At 41.9% G+C, this 23305-nt stretch overlaps 1 protein-coding gene across 1 annotated transcript in view; it reads right to left on the reverse strand.

Annotated features, from left to right (window-relative positions):
* Positions 1-23305, reverse strand: part of abcc9 (ATP-binding cassette, sub-family C (CFTR/MRP), member 9) — a 196065-nt gene that overhangs the window by 30711 nt on the left and 142049 nt on the right. Inside the window, exons 26-33 of the mRNA XM_060843242.1 lie at positions 22705-22937; positions 17994-18151; positions 13904-13973; positions 11693-11850; positions 9654-9746; positions 8042-8144; positions 2850-2963; positions 1910-2030 (exon numbers count right to left, since the gene is read on the reverse strand). Coding sequence (XP_060699225.1) covers positions 1910-2030; positions 2850-2963; positions 8042-8144; positions 9654-9746; positions 11693-11850; positions 13904-13973; positions 17994-18151; positions 22705-22937 — 1050 coding nt within the window. The remainder of the gene's footprint in view (positions 1-1909; positions 2031-2849; positions 2964-8041; positions 8145-9653; positions 9747-11692; positions 11851-13903; positions 13974-17993; positions 18152-22704; positions 22938-23305) is intronic.

Consider the following 23305-nt stretch of genomic DNA (forward strand, 5'->3'; position numbering starts at 1 on the left):
GGGTGTCCCGGAGATGTTCCCTAAAGCATTCTGCTAGGAGGCGCCCAGTCTCCCCAATGTAGAGGAGACCGCATCGGGAGCAACGGATACAATAAATGATAGTAGTGGATGTGCAGGTAAAACTTTGATGGATGTGGAAAGCTCCTTAATCTACTATATACAAGTGAATTCAAGCCTAGTTTACCAATCGAACTCAGAACTTAGTCTTTTTGACCCCAGTATCATTTGTTATGAATCTTTGCTCCAAGGCATACATATCGTTTCTGAGGTTGGTCGGAACTGAACTGAGGAGAAAGTGAGGACTGCAGATGCTGGAGATCAGAGCTGAAAATGTGTTGCTGGAAAAGCGCAGCAGGTCAGGCAGCATCCAAAGAGCAGGAGAATCGACGTTTCGGGCATGAGCCCTTCTTCAGGTTCCTGAAGAAGGGCTCATGCCCGAAACGTCGATTCTCCTGTTCTTTGGATGCTGCCTGACCTGCTGCGCTTTAACCAGCAACACATTTTCAGCTCCGATCTCCAGCATCTGCAGTCCTCACTTTTTAAGCACAGAGGGTTATCTCAGATTACAACAGGATCTTTACCAGATGGGCCAATGGGCTGAGAAGTGGCAGATGGAGTTTAATTCAGATAAATGCAAGGTGCTGCATTTTGGGATAGCAAATCTTAGCAGAACTTATACACTTAATGATAAGGTCCTAGGGAGTATTGCTGAACAAAGAGATCTTGGAGTGCAGGTACATAGCTCCATGAAAGTGGAGTCGCAGATAGATAGGATAGTGAAGGTATGCTTTCCTTTATTGGTCAGAGTACTGAGTACAGGAGTTGGGAGGTCATATTGCGGCTGTACAGGACATTGGCTAGGCCACTGTTGGAATATTGCGTGCAAATCTGGTCTCCTTCCTATCAGAAAGATGTTGTGAAACTTGAGAGGATGTTGCCAGGAATGGAGGATTTGAGCTATAGGGAGAGGCTGAACAGGCTAGGGCTGTTTTCCCTGGAGCATAGGAGGCTGAGAGGTGACCTTATAAAGGTTTACAAAATCATGAGGAGCATAGATAAGGTAAATAGGCAAAGTCTTTTCTCTGGGTTCAGGAAGTCCAGAACTAGAGGGCATAGGTTTAGGGTGAGAGGGGAAAGATATAAAAGAGACCTAAGGGGCAACTTTTTCATGCAGAGGGTGGTGCGTGTATGGAATGAGCTGCCAGAGGAAGTGGTGGAGGCTGGTACAATTGCAACATTTAAGATGCATTTGGATGGGTATATGAATAGGAAGGGTTTGGAGAGATATGAGCCAGGTGCTGGCAGGTGGGACTAGATTGGGTTGGGATATCTGGTCGGCATGGATGAATTGGACTGAAGGGTCTGTTTCCATGCTGTACATCTCTATGACTCCATGATAAATTTATCTATCAGTTAGGAAATTAAGCCACATTGACTAGGAAGCATCATATCAGATTCCTGATCTGTGTACAGTAGTCAAGTGGAATAGATGTAGGGTTAAGGGAAGCTAGAAAACATTACTGAGTTCCTACTGCTGGTTAGTATCCAGGGACTGCTGAAAAGTGCAAGCAAGTGAGAAATAGGTGAGGATAGAATTGTGACGTCCTCTGGCTAATGCAGCCCTGGCTACCCATCAACTAAGCTCATGAATAAAGAATTGCCAAATTAGCAAGTTAACAAGCAAATTAGAGTGCCAAAAGAATTATGTTCAGCAATATAACTATTGTAAAATTTTACCTTAATGTTTATAAATTAGAGAATATCAACATATATCAATTTTATGAAGTCCATTTTTATGTATCGCTAAATGAAGCACTGCTGTATACTGGAACTGGAACACTTCTTTCTGCTATTTCTTTTTACTTCTAGGTTTATGTTCCAAAGGATAGATTATATCTGTAAATCATACCAATAGTTCCTTCATAATTTTCACTCTCAATATTCAGGAAACTGTTGACCTTCTTCACAGCTCCCATCTGCACTTCCAAATCAGCGAGATTTCTCACTACCCAGTTAAGGTAATTACAAACCTATACAAGGAAACAAAAATCATTTAACCAGTGTCTTTGAGGACAACCCAAAGTGCTTCACAGTGAACAATAGTAACTTGTATTTATGTAGTACCTTTAGTGTAATAAAATATCAAAAGATAGTTCATAAGTGCATTATAAAGTATGACACAGAGTCACTTCAGGAGACATTAGGTTATATTACCAAAAGCTTATTCTAAAGGGCATGGGTTAAGGAGAGACATTAAGGACGAAAGTGAGGTAGACAGACTGAGAAGTGGGGGAGGGAATTCCAGACTGAAGGGATGGCCGGCAAACATGAAACTTCAATAATTGGGAATGAACAAGAATCATGGAAGCCAACCTTCCATCCATTAGCTATTATCCTTAATACATTGAAAAAATTGATCAAATCACTCCTTAGCCATATACGTTTTGAGGATTTCAACCATAGTTTCTCTAATCTCTCCTTGTAATTTGACTTCGAGTCGGGTTTATTCATTAACAGGTGTCGCTAGCTGTGCCAGCATTTATTACCCATCACTAATTGCCCAGGTTGCAGTTTAGAGTCAACCAAATCCTTGAAAAGCAGATTAAATGATAAAACCTGCCATTAAACAACAAGCCAAAGAATGCCATATAACTGACAGATCCAACAATTAATTTTGCATTGAATACAAATCTAATTAAAATATCTCGGAAATGATCAGTTTGAATCTGCATTCTGACCCAATTAGGGGGAGATTGCAACATCAGACATGATCCTAACGCAACCAAGGAGATGGAGTATCAGGATTTGGAAGGTGCTTATAGCTGACAAAGGCAAATGGGACTACTTACCGTTAATGCATAGGTAAGGCCAAATCCCACAAAACCAGATGAAAGACCATAGTGATGGGAATATGTTATGGAAGCGAGAGCAGCAGTGAGGACAATGTAAGCACCAAGATAGTCCTGTGCAAATCAATAGGAAGAAAGTGCCAATTTACTGTAATGCGAGAAGCTCTCTACAATTAGCACAGGCTTCCCGCTAATCTGGGAAATGATAATTTATTTGACTGTACATTTTGCTCTGATCCATTTCATTTCAATTATACATCAGATGAATTATTCACTAAAAATATATCTTTGAAAAACATTGTTACAAATATGAAGTACTATTTGCAAAACTCAGACCCCTGAATGGAACATATTATTTGTAACAGATTTAGGTCCACAAATAGTTATAAATAAATACATTTTGAAAATGGGTTTGTGTCTGGTGGATTTGAAACATGAATGTGTTTGGTCCTTATTTGGCTTGTTTTATTCATTATGTTGCAAATCACTTGAGTAAAACTGTAACCAACATGGCAAGAAAATGTCAAGAGAAAATGCTGGAAAATGTCAGCAGGCCCAGCATTTTCTCTTTTGGTTTCAGATTCCAGCATCCGCAGTAATTTGCTTTTATTTGGCACGAAAATGTGATGTTTATGAGCAATCAATTCAGCTGAACAAGAGTGGCTGTGCCATAGAATTGCTTCTCTCATTGAAATATGTCTTTATACTGAGATGTTTGAGATCCACTGGCATAGGGTATCCTCCATTTTATTAATAAGGGGATAAATCATTAAGATCACTAGGGCAAGGAGCTGATGTTCAACTTGTATAAGACATGTTTTAGATCTCAATATTATGCGTGCCACTTCTGCATGCCACATTTTAAGTAGGATATGAATGTACTGGAGAGGGTTGACAAGAATGGCTCCAGGAACGAGAAACCTCAGTAATGAGGATAAATTAAAGAAGGTGGGACTGTCTTCCTTGGTCAGAAGAAGGCCAAGAGGAGATTTGATAGAGGTTTTCAAAATCGTGAGCAGGCTGGATAGATTAGATAGGGATAAACCGTCCCTGCTCGCAAATGGAACAAGAATGGGAAGGTATAGATTTAATGTAATTTGCAAAACCAGGGTGCGGGCTGTTTAACAGGTTGTTACATGAAAGAAGACATTTCCACACAACAGGTAGTTAGCACATGAATGTACATCCTGGAAATGTGGTGGAGGCAGGTTCAATTGAGGCATTCAAGAGGGGAATTGGATGGTTATTTGGATAGAAATGATGTGCAAGGAAACGGGCAAAAAACTAGAGATTGATTCAATGCTCATGTGAAAAGCCAGTGCAGGAATAGCCTCCTTATGGACAGCAACAATGCTGAAAGTCTGTGATATGCACACCTATTCTAGAGGAAATAATCTTTTTGAGGTGGACACATGATGTAGGTCAGGGCAGAGTGAGCATGGAATGCATGCTTGTTCCAGTGCCTAGGTACAATACATCTTGTGTTCCTGATCAGCAACACAATCATCAATGTTGGTTTTCACTAAATCTTCTCTTGAAGGAAGGTGGCTGTTTTCTCCACAGGAAACACAAGGATTTACATTTTTATAGAAACTTTCCTGGGCTCACCAGGACTTCGAGCACATTATAATCAACATGATACAATTATTGTAAGTGTAGTCACTGTTGCAAAGTAAGCAATGGGCCAGCCAATTTGCACACAGCCAGTTCTAGAAATAGTAGTAAACTAGCAATCAGATGAGGGAGCAGATTACTGCAGATGCTGGAATCTGAACTGAAAACAAAAAGTGCTGGAGTTCACAGAGGGTCAGGCAGCAGCTACATAGAGACAGCAAGTAACGTTTCGAGTCTATATCACTCTTCATTAGAGCTGAAATGAAGTATGGAGGGGGCAGCTTTTATGCAATAGTCGTAGGTGGAGGTGGTGTTGGAGTGTTGGGGGAGAATGGATTGCCTCCCCTTCGATCCCAATGAGTCTGTCTTCTTTCCAGTCTGGTAGTTAGACACACCATAGTTTGGCTGTTCTCACATTATGATCACTTCATCTGAACTATCAACATCCTCTCTCCCCCAGCACTCCAAACCTACCTGACCCCCCCCCCCCCCCCCCCCCCCCACAACTATGGCACAAATGCTGACCCCTCCAAACTTCATTTCAGCTCTGATGTAGAGTCATCTAGACTTAAAACATTAGCCTGTTTTATCTCCATGAATTCTGTCTGTCCTACTGTGATCTCTGGCATTTTTCAGTAACAATCAGATGAACTGGTTTCTGTGAGGTTGGTACAAGCGTAGATATTCACTGGACACCAGGGGAGGTCTCCTGGTCTTCTACAAATAGTGCTAGGGGCTTTCAGATCCAACAGGAGAGGAAAGTTGTTGTCATGGTCTGACACCTTTGGCAGTTCAGCACTCATTCAACCCAGGATCTGTGAGCAAGGTTCGAGAGTGAGACAGTAATCCATAACTTGTTGACTTGGAGATGTGTTCTACCTGTGAAAAATGGCAAACCCCTCACTTATTCATACAAAAGCTTTCTGTCTCTGATGCTGGATTTAGAGGTAGTTAATACGTGTGCATCTGTGCATGATTGATCTATAGATCTCTGTGATTCTGGGACAACTCAAGGGAGATTTCCAGTTACACTGAAGCCTCCTGTGAAAGAAGAAATGGCAGAGCAACTTACACAATCAAGCATAACTTAAGCAAGGAAGCCTTGAAAGCCAATATCCATCTAGGTCTCTGGTCTGGCTTCAATTTGCTGGGTATCAAATGGACTCAACTACCTTACAGAGATTTACAAACTTTGTGGTTGCTCCTAAGATTTGTTCTCCATGGAGATCACAGGTCATCCTCAGGCAGCACTCAATATGATTGGAGTAGGTACATGAGACTACAATCTCTTTAAGTGCGCCTAGCTCCCTACCAGGTCCGCTCATATCCATTGAGAACCATCTTCAGCAGTAAATAGACTTTTCCCAGGATACCATTGCTTTCTAAAATATCTACTTCCCAAAGGCCAATCATAGACATAAAAAGACAGGAGCAACAGGAGGCCATCCAGCCTTTCAGCCTGCCCTGTCATTCTAGATCATGGCTGATGATCTAATTCAAATCCATTTTCCCAGCCTATCCCCATCCCTTGATACCTTTCGTATCTGAAAATCTATCAATCCCCGTTTTGAAGTTGCTCAATGATTGAGCTTCCACAGTCCTCTGGGGTAGAGAATTCCAAAGATTCACTAACCTGAGTAAAGAAACATTTCCTTATCTTAGACCTAAATCACGTTCCCCTTATTCTGAGACTGGATCTCCTAGTTCTTGACCTCCAATCAGGGAAAACATCCTTTGCAAGTCCAACCTGTCGAGTCTTTTAAGGATTTTGTATATCTCAATGAGATCACCTCTCAGTCTTTTAAACTCGAGAGAATATAGATCAGTTTCCTCAACCTCTTCCAGGAATCAGTCTAATGCCTTATCTTCTACTATTTGAATGGTGTTGCTTTGTAACATTCGATGTTTAGGACTCATCATTACTTAAATAATAGTTCTGTCAATACCATTTCACTGCTTTAATAAGTATTCCTCCAATGAGATCAGACAAGCTAGAACATTTTTCTTTAGAGCTTAGGAGACCGAGGGGGGATCTTACATAAGTGTATAAGATCATGAGAGGCATGGGGAATGTGAATGCACTCAGTCTTCCTCCCAGGGTTGGGACTAGAAGGTATCAGTTTAAGGTTACAAGGGGAAGAACAGAAGGGAACCTGAGGGCCAACATTTTTTACACAGAGGATGGTATACATATGGAATGAGCTGCCAGCGGAAGTGGTTAAGGAGGATACATTAACAACATTTAAAAGACATTTGGACAAATATGTGGATAGGAAAGGTTTAGAAGGATATTGGACCAAATGCAGGGAAATGGGGTTAGTCTGGATGGACATTTTGTCAACATGGACCAGTTTGGGCCAAAGGGCCTGTCTCTGTACTGCAGGACTCTAAAACTACATGACCCTAATAGCCCACTATTAATTGCAGATTAATTGCCTTCTATGATCACATGATGTAGCCATCATTAAACTAATGCCAATACAATGCATTGTGAACCAAGGAAAATGTTGGAAAGGAAAGGCTATAGGTGATAGGCATTTCATGATACATTTTTCAGGGAACAACCAGAGTCAACTCACCTAGTTTAAAATTCAAACAAAGCATGACAGTTAACTGTCAGTCATCATTAACTGGTGCATTCTGAAATCAGAGTTGACTTCCTAACCTATCAGCCACTCTCTTCTCATACAGTATAAATGTTCTTTCCTTTAACTTTGTTAATCCTTGTGAATTGACTTGATGAATGCAAGAAATAAGCTTCACCAAAACTCAAGTCTTGTTCTACCAAATTCGGTAGACCCTTCGGTCCAAATTATCCATGCCAACCAGATATCCTAACTTAATCAAGTCCCATTTGCCAACATTTGGCCCATATCTCACTAAACCCTTCCTAATCATATACCCATCCAGATGTCTTTTAAATGTTATAATTGTACCAGCCTCCGCCACTTCCTCTGGCAGCTCAGTCCAGAGCAGTGCAAATATGTAGTCCTTCTATATTGCAACAATTAATACATGAAGAAAGAATTCCTTAAACTTCCTAGATCTGAAGCCTCAATACTTCAATAGGATGATTAAATAAAAGCACATATTGTAGCTGTTCATTATAATCAAAAGAATAGCTATGCTTGACAGAGCAGCAAAGATTTTGTTTGAAATTCTCCCTTGTGGTAACATTGAGTCACGATCGATATTATTGGGATCTGAAATTTCAGTGGTGCAGAACATATATTTCACATCATCTCTTAATAAATTTATGCTTGAACAAACAACATGAAGAGAAAATATCATCCTAGGTCTTAACATCTTTCAAGAAAACAAGTCATCCTTAAGTAAAGTTACACTTGATATTTGTATCAAAAAAAACCTGGCTTGACGATTTCTAACTGAGAACAATATGGATGGTTGCTGCGCAAATGTTCATCGATTTGAGTGATGATGTCTGCACATTAATAAAAGGAAGCCTTTTATTTTTAAACTCTGCAACATTGGCTTTCAATTCTTAAAGCTTCTCACACCATTTGTTAGTTTACTTGCGATTGCAAACACTTTAAGAGTATAAATCTCTCCCATCATACCGTTCTGACCTCCAACCATCTGTTAGCTGCTGACAGGAACAAGTAGGCGATGTTGTTGGCATCTGTGAGCTCCAGCATACGCTGCTTAAACCTGGTCTCATGTCTGCGATAGAAACAAAGTCCTTACTTTCCAATTATTCTGTAACTGCTATTTCTCTAAGCTCCATATGTCAACTACATCCACAGTTTTGCAGCTATTGTTTCACTTGCTCAAGTTTGTTTTTCCACATATGTTGTGCATTTCTCCCATTTTCATCTCACCCATGCCCAAACATGGGGCCCTGCATGGTTTAAAATTATCCTTGCTTTTCACAGAAAGACTAATAAAAGCCAATTTCACCTGCATCATCATCTATTTGGCACACACCCTGTGGTTGGCAACACTGACATGTTTCTGCTTCTACCTAAAACATTACCTTTGTTTCTCACCATGGATGCAGTCAGACTTATGGGTTGGATGGATTCTATTCCAAACCCCCAGCCTCCCATCCCAGCATATATAATTAGGTCTGGGGGCATCTCTTAAAATATAGGAGGTGGTCTGTTCACTGCCTCCCTGCTGACCCCCAACTTTCCTCCGATACTACAGTTGGCAGGGAGGGCATCAGTGAAGGGTGGAAGCCCTTCCAGCTGTAGTCCTCACGTTGTCTGTTAATTGGCCAAATTTAGCCTTTTTTGAATTAGTTGTTCATGGGATGTAGGCATCGCGGGCTGGGCCAATGTTTTTGGCCATCTCCACTTGCCCTCAAGAAGCATTACAGCAACTCACTCAAATTCTTTCGGCAGTGCCTTACAAACCTGTGATCTCTATCCAGAAGGACAAGGGCAGTAGATTAATGGATATGTCACCAGCTGCACTTTCCCCTCCAAACCACACACAGTGGCTCTGGATGGGTTACCGTTTGGAGGGTTGGTGTGGATTTGTTGGGCTGAATGGCCTGCTTCCGCACTGTAGGGATTCTATGATTCTATGATAAATTAGAGGTGAGCTACCTTCTTGAACCATGGCACGTGATGTAGGTACTCCCACCATCTATTAGGTAGGGAACATCAAGATTCTGACAGTGGCGGAATGGTAATATAACTCTAAGTCAGGATGGTGTGTGTGGCTGGAAGGGCAACTTGGAGGTGATGGTATCTGCTTCCCTTGTGCTTCTAAGTAGTAGTGGTTGCATGTTGTAGAAGGACTCAAATGAGCTTTGCTGAGTTCCTGTAAATGGTAAGTATTGCTGCAATGGTGTACCAGTGGTTCAGGAATTCAAATGTTGTGTGTATTAGATAGAGTGTCAATCAAGTGGATTGCTTCATTCTGGATGTTGTCAAGCTTCTTGGGGTTACACCAATCCAGGCAAGTGGGGAGTGACATGTGATTTTAACTCAGGAGGTGAGTTACTTACCATGTTGATGCTGCATTTATTCAATGCTGAGGAGGACATCCACTGCTGAGATTACTAGGCAGGCACAAGGGAGAGGATTCACAAAAGCCAGCACCCATGTTTATTGCTAAGGTGAATGTCACTCAAGGTGTTTACTGGTTGCAACAGATATGGCATTCAGTGCAGAAAGTTTGTGACACAGGACAATTACCCAGAACTCCAAATTACTGCCTTACCGGAATGCACGGATTGTTGTAAGTCCTTCTGCCGTTTCGGAGAAGTGGCACAATAGAGGCAATTGTGTACTGTCATCGAGTTCCTGAAGATCCCTTCACAAATTGGAGAGAAAAGGTTAAGGCACAACAAGACTTTTCATCTACAGTTGTACATCATGGTAAATCATTTTGTATTGAGAAGATTAAACAAACATCTGCAAAAGGCAGAGTGGCTTTCGGAGAGGATTTCAACTTTCATCAAAATTGGGATAAATCGAACGATACATTTGGGAAAATGGTGAATTTTTTGAATAGGTCCAGAACAGTTTTCAGCAACAATATATCCCAAAATTAACAAAGGGCATTACATGTCAAGTCACATTTTGATCTTTGCACAACCACCTGATGAAGGAGTGGTGCTCCGAAAGCTAGTGCTTCCAAGTAAACCAGTTGGACTATAACCTGATGTTGTGTGATTTTTAACTTTGTACACCCCAGTCCAACACCGGCACCTCCACATCATTTTGATCATGGCAGTGATTGCCTCGGTGTCAGTAAATTGTGGGCTCAAGGCCATCAGGCAAAATATGACAGTCTGTTACGCTTTTTACTTTACAAACTTTTGTTATGCACCTTTTTAATAATTGGTACCCTGCACCTACAGGGGGCAGTCCGCTGGTGCTATAGGAAGTGATGTCACACTGTGGCCTCAAGGGCAAAGTTAGGGTTCAGACTTTGGAGGAGTTAGGTCATGGAGGAAGATCAAATAGCATGGTGAGGCTAGAATGTGTGTTCTGGATCAGTTAAGGTTTTAGATGCCATGATTGTAAGCAATTTCACTCTCATGTGTCCACTACAATCAAAATGGGCAAAAGCAGCTATTGAAAGAGTCTTTTGAAGAAATGCAGAGTGGTTGGAATGGTTTAGTTTTTAGGTTTAATTGTTAAATTTTCCTTTTGTATGAATGGTAATGGAGCTATATTTAATTTCATCTATCTGTAAAGTGTCACAGTTAAACTGTGACATATGCAGTGTGAATTTGGCAAGAACTGAAGCTGCAATTTTCAAAAGTAAAAATGAATTGCCTTGTTCTTCCAGCAATTCAAATAATCTTAATTTTATAATTTGAGGTCGGGAACTTGGCTTTGGATGAGGGACCCTAGGGATCAAGGTGTTTCAGTGGTTAGCACTACTGCCTCATAGCACTAGGGACCCAGGTTTGATTCTAGCCTCAGATGACTGTGTGAAGTTAGCACATACTCCCAAGGTCTGCACAGATTTTCTCCCATGGTCCAAAGATGTGCTGATTAGGTGGATTGGCCATGGGAAATGCAGGGATGGTGGGGTGGAGGTGGGGGAGGGGGTGGGTGGGATGGTCTTCAGAGAGTCAGTGTGGACTCACTGGGCTGAATGGCTGTGAAAAGAGACACATCCAACGCAAACACTAGCTGCATTTCATCTCGTGAGGTTAACTCAAGTTCCCGGCCTCAAATTACAAAATCAAGGTTATTTGAACTGCTGGAAAAACAAGGCAATTTATTTTTATTTTTGAAAATTGTAGCTTCGATTCTTGCCAACTCCACACTGCCTCTGTCACAGTTTAACTGTGACACTTTACAGATAGATGAAATTAAATATAGTTGCATTACCAATAATACAAAAGGAAAAATTAACAATTAAAACCAAAACTAAACCATGCCAACCACTCTGCATTTCTTCAAAAAACTCTTTCAATGGCTGCTTTTTCCCATTTAGGTTGTAGTTGACACACATAAGAGTGAAGTTTGTTTACAAACATGGCAAGAGTGAGGACTGCAGATGCTGGAAACCAGAGTTTAGATCAGAGTGGTGCTGGAAAAGCACAGCAGGTCAGGCAGCATCCGAGGAGCAGGAAAATCAATGTTTCGGGCAAAAGCCCTTCATCAGGAATAGAGGCAGGAAGCCTCCAGGGTGGGGAGATAAATGATTGGGGGGTGGGGGGGTCCAAACATATTCTAGAACACATATTCTATTGCATAAATCTTTAACAATGAGGAGTTCCAACTGTGGACCTTACTTACTTTGAGGCAACCCGGAAGTACTTCTGTATGAAGTAAAAGGCAACAACAAAGGGCAGCAAAGCTGTAAAGAAGATTGGTGTGACATACAAGAGCACCCCTAATGCTGACAGGCAGAGGAAGGTTGATCTAGTTAAGGACTCCAGTGTCGGTGGGATATGCTAGAAAAAAAGAAAGAAATATTTGCATTTACACGGTTTCATTCATGCCCGAAGTCTCAAAGCACTGTATGAGCACTGAAGTACTTTTGTAGTGTAATCATTGTTGCAATGTACAAAAGGCAGCATCCAATTTACACATAGGTAGCTTGCACAAAATAGTAATGTGATAAGACAAAGTATTATGTTCTTTTTAAATGATGATTGAGGGATAAATATTGATCAGAACACATAGGACAACTGCCGTCCTCTTTCTCATCATGGTGTCTGTGGGACATTTTAAGTCCACCCGAGATTACATAATTGTCATCATTATCTTATCCTAAGGACAGCACTTCCACCACTGCATCACTCTCTCAGTTTTGCAGTGGAGTATCAGTCTGAGTTCAAATCCTGGAAATGGACTTCAGCATACAGCCACTTGACTGAGAGGCTGTCCCCAAATGGTCTGCCACATTTCCCACAATGTAACAATGAGTAGATATCATTCTCTACCCGATCAAAGCCTTAATCATCCCAAAGACCTCAATGAGATGACACCTTAATCCTTTATAACCTAGCATCTACACTAGTCTGTTCAGTTTGACACAATGCTCACCAGCAGACAATTTATTTAACCTTCATATCTGTTCTATTGCAGGCCAGTTGAAATCGTCTCTGAGTTTTAACATTTCTAATGCTGTATTTCAAACCGTATGATCTACTTTTGATAAGTTTACCTTTTCAGCTGTCTTGAAGATTGGGCTTGGATTTAAATTGGATTGGTCTATGTTTGCAGGGGTAGGGGGAAGCATTGCAGTGGGTTTGCCGCTACCTTCTGCAGCGTGGCTGATCAGGAAACTCTCCACTCTTACTGCCTGCCATCAGGTGCATTGGAAGAATGTATAAACAATCTATTGTTGATTCGGCCTGTTGCACCACTATGTGATCATCCTTCCCATGGCCAACATTCCGGCTAAACAAGAGGATGCCACAAAACTCTTTTGACTCTCCCAAAATCAGCATTTTTCTCGAGGTAGCTATAGACTAGCTATAGACTTAACATTTCTCATTAGGAAAATGTTATGAAAGATGGAACAGCAGAGCATTTAAAAGTGCATAATACAATGAGATGGAGTCAGCCTGGCTTTATGAAAGGGGAACTTCGCCTGACAAACGCATTACACTTCCTTGACGAGCAGGGCAGAAAAATGGGAACCAGAAGGTGCAATATATTTGGATTTCACAAAAAGCATTCAATAACACTGCACGAGGCTACTTAATGAGAGAAGAATCTTCAGTGTTGTTTGTAGCATATTGGAATGGGTCAAGAACTAATAGGAGACATGATTGAGATAAAAGGGGGCATTTTCATAATGGCAACCTGTAATAAGTGGAGTGACATCAGGATCAGTGTTGGGGTTACAATTGTATAAAATACTCATTCATGATTTGGATAATGGAAGTGAACGTACTATCAGCAAGTTTGTGAATGGCACAAAAATAGATGGGAAGGTCCAAGCTCCATATTTTCACTTACACTGAGCTCTTGAATATTTTGACCTAATCATATTAATTTGCCCTGTATGTTTAGATGATTTGAATACTATCAATAGACAGGCAACATTCAAGATACAAAATAATTTTGATCTAACTGATGCTCATATAATTATTGAAGATTTTAGCTGATTTCAACTTGCCTGATTCCTAAAAGGAATTTGTTGAACTGCCCATTGTTCAACTGTATGTTCCATTTTACTAAGGCCATAGGGGCTTCCCAAATACCTTTATAGTTTGATAGGAACTGGATTTGACCATTCAGTTCCTCCAACCATTGTCACCATTCAGTAAAATCATGTCTGATCTGTTTCACAACTATTTACAATATCTTTGCTTTGCCCCTTGTTCTTTCCCATCAGAGGAAATAGTTTCTCTCTATCTACCTTATCAAATCCTTAACACGATAAAATACTTAATTCGACCACCGTATAATTTCATCTATAACCAACTATAACCAAGCCATTTGATATAAATCATCACAATACTCACCAGCAGAGGGGATAGTTAACATTCATACCTGATCTATTATATTTGTGTCAGCAGAGAAACGGTTGAGAATTTGACCTAAAGGTGTTGAGTCAAAGAACCTGAAAAATAAAGAACAATATACAATGTGAAGCTCAGTAGCATCAATGAATTGACTAGTTTACAGTTCAAAATACATAGAAGCCTGAATCACAGCAACAACAGTTACAAAATGAAAAATCCAGTGGATTAACACTCAAACTACTCCAAAAGTTAGGTCTATGATGTCAGTTCCAGAAGCATCCGAATAAGTTTAATGAAACCATTCTTACTGTGGTCAGTCACACATGTCATTAGAATGGAATGACATACTAAGCCACAGAAAATAATATTTTAGTGCCAGACCCACAACCTCTACCATCTTGAAAGACAAGGGCAGCAGATACACAGGGGCACTACCATCTGTAAGTTCCCCTTCAAGTCTCACAGCAACCTGATTTAAAACAGGATCAGTATTCCTTTGGTGTCAGTGGGTCAACTCTGCAGTACTCTGAGTGCACCTACTCCCTTTGGACTACAATAGTTCAAGACAGCTGTTCACCAACATCATCTTCTCAGAGAATTAGAGACAAATCCTGTCTAGTCAGTGACACTCATGCTGCGTGAAAGAACATTCAAAAAAGCTTAAAGCCAGGGAACCATTTTTGCCTTGGATGGGCAACTAGTGGTGCAGAAGTAGATGGAAAGAGAGTTGGGTGGGTTTTCCCCAGACTTGTGGTCTACTGCCAGTTTCCACCACAAGGACGTTACCTTGACTTTGTACGGTAATGTAAGATAGTTGATAGCTATGCTTTAACTCTCCTATCACTTTTGTTTGCATTGAAGACAAAAGGTGAGATGAAAACTTGGTTGCTCATCCACTTTCACCAATTTTACACTATCCAACTTGTATCGATTAAGCAATGGAGAGCTACAGAGGGTACAAGCTTTCAACAAGAATCAACAAAAGCAACTAATGACCTACATGGAACAGTTATCATTTCTATCGTACACAGTAGAAGTGTATGGACAGATATACTCCTGCAAAAGCAGGCACGTGCAAATAACTGGAAAAGCCGTTTCTTAACCACAGGCAGCCAGTCAGGAGAATTTGAGCTCACCATCTGCACAGACTACTAAAGATCAACCATCATGAAACAACAGGTCATGTGACTACAACAAATGACAAAGCAATGACACTCCTTGGGGAGAAACATCACCCAAATGAACAGCCGATGACAAAGTCCACCTGTACTATTAAGAGATTGATCTGATTTAAAGACTGGATGTGTAGTGCTTGTGTTGAGACCAATGGGAATAATGAACTGTGAATGTTTGAAAGGGAAATGAGTGGGATAAAATGCGATGCTGTATTGGTGAGCCTCCTACCTTGGTGTGGTCATGTGAACTGTACCATGAGAACATTGACTGGCAGTGTCTAACTTGCAACTAGTTCAATAAAATCACAATATAGACAACATGGCACTGGAGTAAACACAAAAAGCAGATGTAAGAAAATTGCACAATAATAATATCTGATTGGGGCCAATTTTGGGCAGTTGTTCAGCCTTGTGTGTTCTAACAGTAGATGGCAAATATTATCCCCTTAAAAACAAACTGATGAACAATAAAAATAATATTTTGGTGTACATAGCACCTTTCACTGGAATGTAGCTGCTGCAGCATCATCTCAGATATGATCAGTTGCTCAATTGCTACCTTAGCATTTACTCACTTATTGAGATGCTTACAGCTTCCCAGTATTGCCTTGGCTTTATGGCCCTTTTGCTAGACCTTAAACAATCACAGTCCTTTGGTCTTGTCTTGTTGTTTACTGCATATTCAAAGCCAGTCGGCTTGTCATGGTTGTCAGCAGTCACCAGTTAATGGGGTGATACATTGCCATACACTACCTTGCTGTGATAACATCTGCACCACCTCTCAGCACTTCAGACTTCAACCAAATGGCCATGATTCCAAGACTAAGAGGGCTAGTCCTCAGTCAAATCAAGGGAGACAACCTTCAGTTGGGGGATACTGGCACAGTCAAAGGCCCTTTCTGATTTTAGTCCAGGGGTTTGGAGATGGTCAGTCAGCCACCTGGCGCAGACGTGGTCAGGGGGTCTGTATCCCAACAGTACAGGGAGCAGGCCAAAGTCAGTCCTGCAGGCAACAAAAGGGGAGTGGCAGTAATTCAATCTGGGACTTGCACGTGGCTCAGTCATGGGTCTGGTCAGCCACCAGTCAGGGCTGTAAGTCAAAGTTGGTCAGGGGTTGTGCCATGGTCAGTCTTGATGGTCAACTCAATGAAAGTAAAAAAGCATTACCAGGAGCCACTAACGTGGTAGAGAACTGGCAGAGGTCAGCTATGGGGATTGGAGGCAGCCTGCCGGGATATGGGGGGGGGGGGGTGACACTAATTGTAAAGGGAGGCAAATATCAAGACGTATGGTGATGAGGAAATAGTGATTGGAGGATATGAGATACTATCTGAGAGTAGGGGGTTATCCACAGTCACCCGTGTTGTGCACTCAATGGCAGCACAGTGTTGGCAGAATTCAACTAGTAGTCTGGGGCTGAGATTGAAAGCTGAAGACACAAGTCACACTAGTGTATGGGAAGCTGTGGAGGCTCTGTACTGATGTGCTTGGCAGCGAGTGCCATGAATAATGAAGCATGGAGGCTCAGGGGAGCAGAGAGATCCCGTGGATACGAGACTGAGCCTCAGATTCAGTCTGCCAACACAACATACAACAGACTCGCAGACAAGATGTCATTTTAAAGTGCACAGCTGCTCCAAGGCTCTGTGTATGTCGCTCAGAGTTCCAACACAGTCCCCAGAATTGACTTCTACTTTCAGAAGTTGCCGCTGCATACAGACCTTGGAGGCCTGAGCAGAAACAGATAGAATTAGACGGAATGGAGCTCATAATTGCGGACTGCAAGGGGAAAGTTACTGTGACCACACCTGGAGTGGGTGGGTTAGGCTGATCACACTGCTTTTGAAGACATTAAATGTATGTGACTGTCACACTGGGCTACACTGGGTATTGGGGAAAGAGGACCCCCATTTAGGCAGCGGTATGAACAGGCTGAGGCTAAGGATGGGCAAGCTATGTGTTCAGCTATTAAATAGTGACAGATCACAGAATCCCCACAGGATGGAAACAGGCCATTCGGCCCAATAAGTCCACACTGACCCTCCGAAAAGCATCCCAATAAGTCCACACTGACCCAGACACATCTCCCTACTCTATCCCTGTATTCATGCATTTCCCATGGCTAATTCACCTAACCTATACATTCCTGAACACTCTGGGCAATTTAGCATGACCAGTACGTGCAATGAATTGTCAGTCATGTAACTCTTGTGCCTGATTTGTGGTTTTGTCCCACTTTGCACGAGGCACTTTAGTAGTAGCATTGATATCCTGGGTATAGTGGGAGTAACTAATACTTACACTGACGGTGAGTAGGATAACGCAACAAGTGAGGCACATAGGGGCGAGGTGCATAAAAATGAGGTGAATTTGGGAACATAGTGTGAGCAAACCTGTTTGGCCTTCTGGGGAGACACCACCCCCTGGAAAACTCACTAATTTCTGGTAAATTCCAGCCCCAAGATTTTCAACAATGACATGGGGAGTTCAATGCTTGTCACTGTGTTCCAGTGCTTTAAGGATATCAAACTTGATACAACTGTCAAAGCCTATGCCAGAAATTAAGAGGACCTTTAACTGAGTTTTTTTCTGTTAATTAAGTAGTAAATGAACAGAGACTCTGACTGATAGGTTTTAGGGGTTGACTGTGGTTGATGGATAAATCAACAAAGTCTAGGTTTAGAAGCAAAGTGGACAGAGAAAAGTTTTCCACTGAAGAGATCTAGTTTTGATGTAATTTGTATTTTCAAACATTGCACGAAGCTGAGAGTCTGTAAAGTTGACAGATTCTTGGACGTCAGCATCAATCTCTTAAAGTTTGGCTTGGATTTGCCTTGGTGATGGATTCATCTGTTAAAGGTGTCATAATAATGTCACCAATTGTTGTCAAAGCTCCACGAGTGAAATTTTGTTGATACAGTTTAAAACTGATTATCAGCTTACCTCACAGGTGCTAGGATGATCTTGTTGAGAAGATTATGGTGAAGATTTTTAGCAGCTGTTAAGCCCATCCACTCCACAGTTAGGGACGTGATGAGGCACAGTACAATCCCAACACTGCACAAGATGCTGTACCACATTTTGTAGTAATTTTGGTCACTCTAAGGAACACAGATAGAAAGAGTTTGTGAATTGACGTGGACGGTAGGGATAAAATGCAGAATTTTTTTGTTCCATTCAATAACTTAATCTGACTAATGAATGTGACAACCTGAATAAATCAATGGAAGAATTAACTTCTGAGGTGACAAATCATAACATCATGGGATGGCATGGTGGCTCAGTGGTTAGCACTGCCGCCTCACAGCGACAGGGACCCGGTTCAATTCCAGTCTTGGGCAACTGTCTGTATGGAGTTTGCACATTCTCCCCATGTCTGCATGGGTTTCCTCCTGGTGTTCCAGCTTCCTATCCACAGTCCAAAGATACGGAGGTTAGGGGAATTGGCCATGCTAAATTGCCCATGGTGCCCAGGGATGTGTAGGTTCAGTGCATGAGTCAGGGGTAAATATGGAATATTAGGGTAGGGTAATGGATCTGGGTGGGTTACTCTTCAGAGGGTCAGTGTGGACTTGTTGGGCCAAATGGTCTGCTTCTACACTGTAGGGATTCTATAATTCTATGATAACATCACAATAAAATCCTTAATCTACCAAAGATGATTTTAAAAGATTGGATTGGCTGCCAGATATATGTAACATCACTAAGCTCTCTCTTTTCAAACTTTTCCTTGAACTATTCTATTGATTAATATTTCTGTTAAAATATAAACTATAATTTGTTATAGATGGCAATCTTTCACCATACAAAACTGATAGCGTGTTCTTAACTCCCTACTTCATTTATTCGTGACTAGCTTATTCTGATGGCCCCCTGGTTTCAGAACTTCCTCCACATGTATACCCACACATAGTAACACAAACATCTGCAAATCATCTGAACATTGCTGCCTTTTTGAGGTTAAAAGGACAGCAAAAAATGGTCTAATTATTCCTGGCTTATTGAAAGTGCCTGGAAAAGCCCTAATGCTCCACTGATCCTGCCCACTTGAACATTGATGTGCCCCCAGATTCATCATCAGGCCCCACTATTCCCACTCCCACAATCCCTCGGGAGAGGCAAAAAGCCAAACAGGAAATCTGAGGCTAAATCAAGAAAAAAAACCTCTGGGAAATTCAACTCTGATCTGAAGGTCATCAGACTGCCGAACAAGTTCCGAGGGATGGCAGCCACTGAAAAACATTAGCCTCAGTTATCTTCCACATTACTGCTGTGCTAATTCCCAGGGTGGTTTGATATAGCTGTTGCCAAGTGATGCCAAGCACATGGGATGCACTTTGAGGGAACTATTGGGTATAAGGCTCACAATCTTCCCGTCCATTTATTTTACCTTTCTCAAGCAAATATGTAGCCCTGGCGTGTCAGGAAGTTCCCCCAATGTGATGTGTGCGCAATCTTTTTTTTAGATTAGATTACTTACAGTGTGGAAACAGGCCCTTTGGCCCAACAAGTCCACACCAACCCGCTGAAGCGCAACCCACCCAAACACTTACCCCTTCACCTAACACCATGGGCAATTTAGCACGGTCAATTCACCTCTTTGGACTGTACATCTTTGGACTGTGGGAGGAAACCGGAGCACCCGGAGGAAACCCACGCAGACACGGGGAGAATGTGCAAACTCCACACAGTCAGTCGCCTGAGGCAGGAATTGAACCCGGGTCTCTGGTGCTGTGAGGCAGCAATGCTAACCACTGTGCCACCGTGCCGCCCATTCTGAGGTTAAAGCTGGAACCTCTTCTTGTAAAGGTGGCCCAGGCCAGAGAGTATCACATTGGCCAACTGCTATGTGCCTGTCCAATATTCAGTTCAGCAGTGAAACTAAATGTCAGAGCGACACATAAACAGTAACCTGTACAATATTGTCTATAGGCCACAACCTTTCCGAGATGAAATTCGACCCTCAATGTGGTGCAATATTTCAGTTACAAATGTGGATGTGCACAGAGAGGACACCACTGAGAATAATTAAAGCCAAGTATTAGCATAGGAGGGAAATCCTTCTCAACTTCATTCAGAAAAACTCAGAAGATTAAGGCACTAGCTGGCTTTCAGTCAATCCTCCCTGTTATGTGGAGGCGATATTGTCTGAGATGCGAGTGGGTCCTCCTGCTGCCTTGGTTTCTGTTAGACCCATCTGTGATGCCTTTGGTAGATTTTGTGCCACCAATCCTTTCTGCTAAATCAGTCGAAGTTGCAGATACCAGGTAGAGAACAGTGTCGAGTGTGTAGTGCTGGAAAAGCACAGCAGGTCAGGCAGCATCCGAGGAGCAGGAGAATTGATGTTTTGGACATAAGCCCGAAGAGCTTATGCCTGAAATGTCAACTCTCCTGCTCCTCAGATGCTGCCTGACCTGCTGCGCTTTTCTAGCACCACACTCTCGAATCTGAACTGCAGTCCTCACTTTCTCCTAGGTGGAGAACAATGTCCACATGAACTCATCAGCAGGAGATAGGCTCAGTCTTGATGAAAGGTAAATGGGATTAGTACATGTTACTTAGCGCTAGTTACCTTACATCTGAGATACCTGCTTGTGTCACAGGAGTCTCAATTTAAGATAAAGTACACATTACTACCTTGGTTACAGCAAGTAAGAATTATCACTGAAGCATTATACACCCTCTGGTGAACACATAGTTCCTTGATAATGGAACTGCAGGTAGACCAGGTAGTGAAGAAGGCATTTGGTATGCTTGCCTTTATTGGTCAGCGCATTGAGTACAGACAGCAATTCTATAACTGTGTTCTTGTGCAAACCCACATTATAGGAAAATCACACTTGAGAAACAGTGTTTGATGTGTTGTCGATGCAATCGCATTACAACCCACACATGCTTTAACAGTTCACTCTTTTTAGAAACAGTGTACCCAATTTGTCAATCACGTTAACGTAATGCACGGTATGCAGAACGACCCTGTATAAGGGCTGGGAGGTCATGTTATGGCTCTCATGTTAGACCACTTTTGGAATACTGCCTTCAATTCTGGTCTCCTTGCTATAGGAAAGATGTTGTGAAGCTTGAAAGGGTCCAGAAAAGATTTACAAGGATGTTGCCAGGTTTGGAGGGTTTGAGCTACAGGGTGAGGCTGAACAGGGATGGGGCTATTTTCCTTGGAGTGTGGGAGGCTGAAGGGGTGACCTTATAGAGGTTTATAAAATCATGAGGGGCATGGATAGGGTAAATAACCAAGGTCTTATCCCCAGGGTAGGGGAGTCCAAAACAAGATGTCGTAGATTTAAAGTGAGTGGGGAAAGATTTAAAAGGGACTTTAGGGCAACTTTTTCATCCAGAAGGTAGTGCGTGTATGGAATGAGAAGGTGGTGGAGGATTTGCAGTTTGATACTGAACTTGTTTGGTTGTGTTATGGATGCACCTTCTGTAGCCCTCAGGTCCTGAAGTGGGACTTGATCCTGAGCTCCTGACCCACAGGCAAGGACTGTTACTTCACCACGAGAGTCTCTTTCCTTAAATTCTCCTTAAAATTCTACCATTTAGTTCACGTTTTTCTGACCAAATAATATATTTTAACCTTACCAAGATGTTACAGTCCCAGTTTGAGGAGAGAAAAAGGACAATATCCATGTATAATATTAACAGTAAATTGAAAGATTACTCCCTGAATGCCTACAGCTCACCCATCTCCTCATTCTTTCCTGAAGGGTTCTGGAGCATGTGGTACATCAGAAGTGTCCATCTGCTCATTCCTGAGCTAAATGCTTTGAACTGAGGAAGAGGTGGATGTGGGCACAGTCACAATGTTTAAAAGACATTTGGATAAGTACATGAATGGGGAAGGTTAGGAGGGACATTGGCCAGGAGCAGGCAGGTGGGACTCATTTAGTTTGGGATGGACTGGTTGGACTGAATGGTCTGTTTCCGTGCTGTACAACTCTATCACGATGACTATGACTACTGTGGCAGATTTTGATATTGTTGTGGGGTGCCTTATTGGTGTTTCCCATCACTCAAAATCAGGTTTTCATTTTGGACGCTCATTGTGACAGGTAGCTAATCCATTTCACCAGAATTATGCTGAGCTTAGCGAAAAAGCTATCCTGGTCTAAAAATAAAAGTAGGTGATATGACAATTTCTATTTTGGGAAAATGCTGACTTGAGTTCATGGCAGTCCTTGCTGCATACACCCTTCTAATTCCACATGCAATGGAAACTAAAGATGTGCCGGTTAGGTGAACTGGCCATGTTAAATTGCCCATAGTGATCAGGGATGTCTAGGTTAGGTGCATTCGTCAGGGGTAAACGTAGAGTAATTGGGAATGGGTTTGGATGTGATACTCTTCGGATGATCGGTGTAGACTTGTTGGGCTGAAGGGCCTGTTTCCACACGGTCGGGATTCTATGACACCCACTGAGTCATTCCAGAGTATTTCATTATCAGAGACACAAGATCAGGAGTTCTTATGCTGAAGCTGCCATTCAGTTCACCATAGCCAATCTGTATCTCAAATACACTTACTTGCCTTTAGTTCCATGCCCCTTAGTATCCTTATCTAATAAAAAAAAATTCAAACTCATTTTAGGTACTTTCAATTGATCCAACCCTTTGACTGTTCTAATTATTCACGTTCCTACCATGTCAGTTATTGTACTTGTTTCACTTGTTTGTTTTAAGCTTGTCCAGTGTGCGAGCCAATAGTCAATAGCCACCATGACAGAATGTTTTAGCAACTTGGAGATAATCAGCGAAAACAGCAGAAGGAATCCTCCTGAGGTCAGATATCTCCAGAAAGCTCGCCACGGCATTTTTGTTCGAAGCCTCATAACTGTTGACATGTTATCCTCATCATCTTCTTCTTCATCCTCTTCTGAGCTCAGGGACACAAACAAAGAAGAAAATCAATTGCTGTATCTAAAATTATCATCAATTTTGTCTTCATGAATACAAGCACCAACGTCCCACTTTATGACTTTGACGTTAAACATTGCCGAAAAGAGATTTGAAGGTGAAGATTTTCCCATGGCAATGGCCTGAATAATCAGAGTCAATTTAATCAGTTAACAGTGACTTCATGTTCACCATAAATTCCTGATGAAGAGCTTATGCTCGAAATGTCAACTCTCCTGCTCCTCAGATGCTGCCTGACCACTGTGCTTTTCCAGTGCCACATTTTTTGACTCTGACCTCCAGCATCTACAGTCCTCATTTTCTCATAGCCCTAATCCTGACAATTAC

Source organism: Hemiscyllium ocellatum, chromosome 23, assembly GCF_020745735.1.
Source record: "Hemiscyllium ocellatum isolate sHemOce1 chromosome 23, sHemOce1.pat.X.cur, whole genome shotgun sequence".
Classification (NCBI taxonomy): Eukaryota; Metazoa; Chordata; class Chondrichthyes; order Orectolobiformes; family Hemiscylliidae; genus Hemiscyllium; species Hemiscyllium ocellatum.